Source organism: Xiphophorus hellerii, chromosome 20 (assembly GCF_003331165.1).
Source record: "Xiphophorus hellerii strain 12219 chromosome 20, Xiphophorus_hellerii-4.1, whole genome shotgun sequence".
In the NCBI taxonomy this organism is placed as follows: domain Eukaryota; kingdom Metazoa; phylum Chordata; class Actinopteri; order Cyprinodontiformes; family Poeciliidae; genus Xiphophorus; species Xiphophorus hellerii.
Window position 1 is genome coordinate 6,223,803 of NC_045691.1, and position 6,000 is coordinate 6,229,802.

General features: G+C 35.5%; 1 protein-coding gene across 1 annotated transcript; it reads right to left on the reverse strand.

Annotated features, from left to right (window-relative positions):
• Window positions 1-1,460: 1,460 nt before the first annotated feature.
• On the reverse strand, window positions 1,461-4,450 carry LOC116710572 (troponin I, slow skeletal muscle-like). The gene is made up of 8 exons (XM_032549710.1): window positions 4,352-4,450; window positions 3,158-3,191; window positions 3,019-3,025; window positions 2,868-2,909; window positions 2,631-2,762; window positions 2,463-2,552; window positions 2,198-2,374; window positions 1,461-1,729 (listed from the first exon to the last, which is right to left on the reverse strand). The coding sequence occupies exons 2-8, from the start codon at window positions 3,172-3,174 to the stop codon at window positions 1,625-1,627; spliced, it is 570 nt and encodes a 189-aa protein (XP_032405601.1). The 5' UTR covers window positions 3,175-3,191; window positions 4,352-4,450; the 3' UTR covers window positions 1,461-1,624.
• Between the last annotated feature and the right edge of the window lie 1,550 nt (window positions 4,451-6,000).

Below are 6,000 nucleotides of genomic sequence, written 5' to 3' on the forward strand. Positions count from 1 at the left end.
AATTCAGAGAAACTTGTCGTTAAAGGAAAACTGTTTATCTACCATCATTGGTGGCTATGCTAGCTAGACTGAGCATTCACAACAGGCTATGCTAGCTGCAGCATAGCACACAGCAAGGAGGAGGAAGGATGAACAGTCACATAAGACTGTAATTGACAATGGTATATTCCGGCTCCTGCCTCTGATTGGTTGTTTCTAGATTGGACTGGGAGAAGGCAGAGGAAATACATTTTTCACAAATTATCTCTCATACCATACTTTAACATAATGGCAGTTTTAACAAATATGTATAAAAAAAAATACATTTTTTATAAATGTTATATACTGCAGCTTTAATTTCACTTAGGAGAGGGCAGGTCAGGAGGGACGTGGTAACAAGTATCTGTAATTTAAATGCAAGCTGAGGTAAAACTGTTTGGACTGGCTCCAGTCCAGACAGAAGGTTGTTTTTTATAATCACTATATAAAGATTGTTTGAATTTCTGTCAGTAATAAATATATTGTTTTGTTGTGTAATTGTAAAAAGAGCAAAGACACTGAGAAATCCCTATAGACTCCCTGGAATGATGCTAATAGCTTGTCATTGAACACAGTGTTCAGTTTTTTCACTGGGACAGAGGTGAGGGGTTAGATCTGCTGCTGGCCGACTCATCTGTTAAGTGTGGTAAAAGGTACAGGGACAATTACATATATGAATATGTTAGTAACTTTTTTTTCTTATTTCATTAGATGCTAGTGAAATGGAGGCAAACAGTACTCTGTAGCTAAGCTAACTATGCTAAATGGTTGATAATCTCAGTCTACCCACCTCTCTTGGAGAAAAACTGGGTTTCAAATGTTTTTTGTTTGTCTGTTTTTTTGTTTTGTTTTTTTTAACCTGACTTTATTATTTTTCTTAGCAGCATAGTAACTGTCTGCCACAGTCGTTTTTGTCTTCTACTGTCTGCTGCTGAACATCGTCACTGTCAAGTGTCAAGCAGGAACGATGTGTGCTTTTTAGTCTGGGAGGAGTAACATTTAATTTTTATTGCTAAAAACAATTTCTTAAAATTCAATATGATTCATTTTGTAATTGACAGGGCAATGTATTGTACATCTGGCATTATGTAAATGCCAGTGAGTTCTTATTCAGCATAGAGACATTTCATTAGCCTACATCCATCCATGCATCCGTTGTTTATACTGATTTTGCTTGCAGCAGTGTGGTATCTATCTCCTGTGGTAGATTGCCAATCCATCACAGGGCGAGAGAGAGATAAGACAAACAACTGTGCACATAGGAGTCAGATCAATTTGAGTCTGACTCCTCAGGACAAATTAGATCAGTGTCATCAAATTATTTTGTCTAGATATGATTATTTCATTTGAACTGGATCGTATGCCACTGACTATAATGCTGACTTGGTTTTAAGTTTGTCAGCAACATTCTCCTTTAAACTATAAAAATAGACAAGACAGAATATATCAGGATTTGTTTATTTCATTAACATAGAAAAACAATTGTGGGAAGATACTCAGTGTAAAACATGTACTTTTTTTGTTTTGCTACATTCAACACTCTGTGAACTGACAGTGATGTTGCTTCAGAAGATGAAAGCTGACTTTTTCTTCTGTTGCCACTGTTTTACTGGATCTGGCCTTTGGCTGCATCAAACATCTTCTTGCGCCCCTCCATTCCTGACATGGCTTCCACATTCTTCCTCCAGTCGCTCACTTCCACTGTCTTTTCCTGCAGATTAAACATCACAGTTTGGCATTATGCACTAATCAGAAAATTTGGGAAAGTTTTGGAGAATTCAGCATCTTTGCATGGTGAAGTTACAATAGTAATTTGTAATTTGTTGATGTTTCTTTGATGCTTCTTTGAATTTATGTCTCCTTTGTAGCAAAATGTCAAAACACGTACACCAACGTACATGGGTCCAAGGCACTAGCAAATACTTTATTGTTAGTTCTTTGTGCCTTAAACTTATCACAATAATGCATAACTACAGTACATTAAACTTTATGCATTATTTTGTCTTCTGTATTTTTAAGCCTGCACCAGATGCCAAAAGAAATTCTTCTTTGTGAAGTCATAAATGGTAATAAATTTCCTTCTGATTGTGACTTGGAAAATTGATGTGAAAGTACGGAAAATATTGTTTCTTTGCACTGATTTCTGTGTAAATTCTCTTGTATTTCAGTAAAGATGTACCTTTTCTGTGTCCTCCTTCTTCACAGATTTGAGGTTGGCTCTCAGATCCATGGACACCTTGTGCTTGGAGCCCAGTAGGGAGCGCAGAATGGCATCAGCGGAGACCCGGACCCGTCTCAGATTGGGCCTTTTGAACTTCCCTCTCAAGTCCAGCACTTTGATGTTCAGATCTTTAATCTGTATGGATAAATATTATGACATTTTGAATTTAGTGTAACTTTGCGTAGGTATGTATAATGTACACTTTATGGTGCATCATTCTCACCTCTCTGGTGTTGTGCAAGACCTTGGCTTCAATATTATACCGTTCTTCATCCACTACATCTATTTTGGAATGCAGCTCTTCACATAATGCCTACACAGACAAAAATGTGTATTTATTTTTACAAAACTTGCTATTTGTGTAAACAAAAATGAGAACAGAAATATCTACCTTTAGCTCCTCCAGTGACAAACCAGTGACTGGTGCTGGAGGAACTTTCTCTTCAAGGTATTTTGCTTTTTGCTCCTCTTTTTCTTCCATTTCCTGCTCCAGCTCCTCCTTCGCTTTTGCAACCATCAAGCTCTTATGAATAATAGAGATGTTTTATTTATTAAAAGAAGGAACTAAAAGCTCTTAATCTTGTTTGTGTCAGAGAGTGAAGCTGCTGTCTATGCAAATCCTCCTTACCTTAAGCATGAGCTTCCTAGAGGCTGAGATTTTAGATTTTCTCTGCAAATATCAGATTTATGTCACAGTTTAACATTTTACTAGTCTGATTTAACTTTAAAAATCAGTGTTTGTATTTGTTTTCTAATTGATAATATTTTCTTAATCTTACCTCTGGCCTGTGAACAAAACAGAAAAAAATATTCTAAGTTAGTTTTTACAAGTCAATTTCTATTAATATGAAAGTTTATGTTTATGACTGTATAAAACCGATACAAAAACTAAAAATACAAGAAGAAAGCAATACTTACATTTTCTCAGGCATCATGGCTAATTTTAATGAACCTACAAGACAAAAATACATTTGTTTTGTTTAGGAGAGCTTAAAAGTGGAGACAGTCTGGTTCTAGAGCCCCAGTTGTTCCTAATTATGAAGTCCAGTTAAGCCCTCGTATGCACCACACCACAGCCACCCTGGGAGTTTTAGATGGATGTGAACCGAACATAGTATCAAGCACCGTTGACCAAGACCGATTTTCTTACTTTCCGATATTTACCTTTCTAAAGAACAGTCACTTATTCAGTTAAATAAAACATTTAAATAGAATTTAAATGGTTCGATTTTCTCAGTCATTGTTCCAGGTCCTCATGGGCCTACTGGACAAAATCACCCAATCGCCTTCCAGTGCTGATAACACAATCCTCCCCTCCCCTGGGCAAGGTGATGGCAGGCAGGGAGAAGCATGCAAAACCCCCAACGTGGGAATGTTTCCACATAGATTAGACTTCCTGCTTTCAGCCCCACTTTTCTGCTGGATAAAAAAAGACACAAATATAGACCAGGCCCCTCATTCTTGGAAGGCCATTTTGAGTTTAGGAATGCCACGTTGACTTCACAAAGAGATGTTGGTAGATTGGCAACAGGAATTTAAGTATAAAGTTGGAATGAATTCAGAAGCATAACTCAAAAAATATTTTAATTGTATGAAGCATTTAAAATTATATAAATATTTTATCACTGATGGGTAGAAACATGATGAGCTCAATAGAGAATAGATATTTTTAGAAACAGATCCACCTTATTCAAAAAGTTTAAAGTATATTAACTATACAGAAGCATATAAATCCAGTCTTTACTTTCCCTTTTAATTGTGACCTGTGTTATATTGTGTGATGTGGTTGCAAAATTTTAATATAACATTGATTTTCAACTTAATCTATTTTGATATTTAGATGGTTGATATAAGAAAACTCAGCATTAAGTATCTCAAGTCTTTCTAAAGGAAAGTTTGTATTATTTTGTTGTCAATAGTTACATTTCATACAAATAAATAGTAAACAACTTTTGGTGGATTAGTCATGGTTGAAATAGTTTTTTGCATAATGTGTTTTCCAGCTAGATATAGTAAATATATTTGCACAAGCCAAACTGTAGGCACACATTCTTACCTTCATCTGAAATAAGATTATAATAATAAAAATATAAGAGTTAATTTTCTTCTTACCTTAATGTGTTGATGCTACAGGAGCAGAAGGAAAAAGTGATGTAGAGAAGAATGAGCTAGAACATTCAACTCCTGATTTTCTCTTGTCCAGCCCATCCTGTTTATCACAGGGGTATTTAAATAGAAAACACACACGCACACACACACACAAGTGCACCCGACTACTAGAGTGGGTGGACTCAAGATAACAGTGTTTGTGTGGCTTGTTGACACCACTGTTCTACTTTCACAATAACGTCAGTGAATGACTCTTTAGCTAAAATATGACAAATCACTTCTTTCACAAATTCAGTGATTTTTTTTTGGACAGAAAATAATTTAATAATTTGCTCCTCTTATCTCTGAGATGGAAACTCTTTCATGGTCTGTATCATGCAGTCCCACATAATGTTGGCACTTTTTTTTATAAAACTCTTTGAGATTTCTTACAGATACATAAAAAAAACACTATATCGTTAGAAGATGTGATAAGAAAAAAATTATAGCAATACATTACAAATGACAAAATGTCCTCATCTTCTTTGGATTTGTTTGTGGGGAAAACAGTAGCATAATTTCTCGACTGTGAGAACACATCTAATAACTTAGATAAGTCATAAGAAGTGACAGGAATCTAAAAGTTGTATTTGACTGACTTGGCTGAATGGTCTTCGGCCTGAATTTGTTTCTGCGCTGCCGGTGAGTCACAGTTTAAGTAAATTAAACAGTAAAGATCATGTCATCCTTAAATTTAATCATTGTTTTGATGCATTGCTTGTATTTATGTAGTCTTTTTATTTGTGTCTGTTTATTTTCCTGTGAAACACTTTGAATTACTTTGTGTATGACTGCTGCTGTACAAATAAACTTGCCTTTCCTATTTTAATAAAGTATTCAATATGCACAGTCTGAAAGAAATCCACACACAGAAACACACCCAAAGTTTTTTGTCTGATTCTAAAAGATGTCAGCTGGTCTAAAAGCGCCACCTCTTGGAACATTAGGCTGTAACAAGGAAATCATGTTTATGTGAAGAGTAGTTTACAGGAGCTTGGAAAAAATACCAGTGTCGCACATTTAGAAGCTGTTTGAGAGCCCTAAAGATGAGATTTTGTTGTTGTACTTGTAGCTACTGGTAATTGAATCCAGAGATTTGTATTATTTGGTAGTAATAAACCCTCTGCTATATTGCAATGAGATAAACGTAGTCACAAGTTTCTGCTTATGAAATTTATAAAACTCCAGGATTTACTTCACTCTGCTGACATTCTGCTGCTTTGAACATTTGTTGATTTTTGGGGGGGTTAGTTCTCGGTGCTCTGACCTTATTCTGACTGACAGAATCTTTAACATGATTTTTCACCCTTCATCAGGAATGCCCAGGTCAAACAGCAACATGCTCTTTGATGTTCTGAGATTTACACTAAAAAAAAGAAGAGATCAAACTTCTTCACTGTTGCTGCTGTGTATAATTCATCTACCCATGTTAAAAGCTGCTGACAGATTAAGAAATTTCAAAGAATTATTAAAGACATTCCTGCGGTTTGACTCCAGCAGAGCTGTGTTACCTTAATTTCTATTTGCACAGGTCTAAGCCATTGTAGCATTTTGGTTCAACTTTAGTCACAAAGTCAAAAACAAGTAAAAGGCAATCATTTGGAGGTTTGTTT

Excerpts from the sequence above, each read along its gene's own strand:
- LOC116710572 (XM_032549710.1), bottom strand. Across the intron at positions 2,763-2,867 it reads CTAGGAAGCTCATGCTTAAG|AGCTTGATGGTTGCAAAAGC; the intron begins GTAAGGAGGATT and ends ATTATTCATAAG. Across the intron at positions 2,553-2,630 it reads TGTCACTGGAGGAGCTAAAG|GCATTATGTGAAGAGCTGCA; the intron begins GTAGATATTTCT and ends TTGTCTGTGTAG.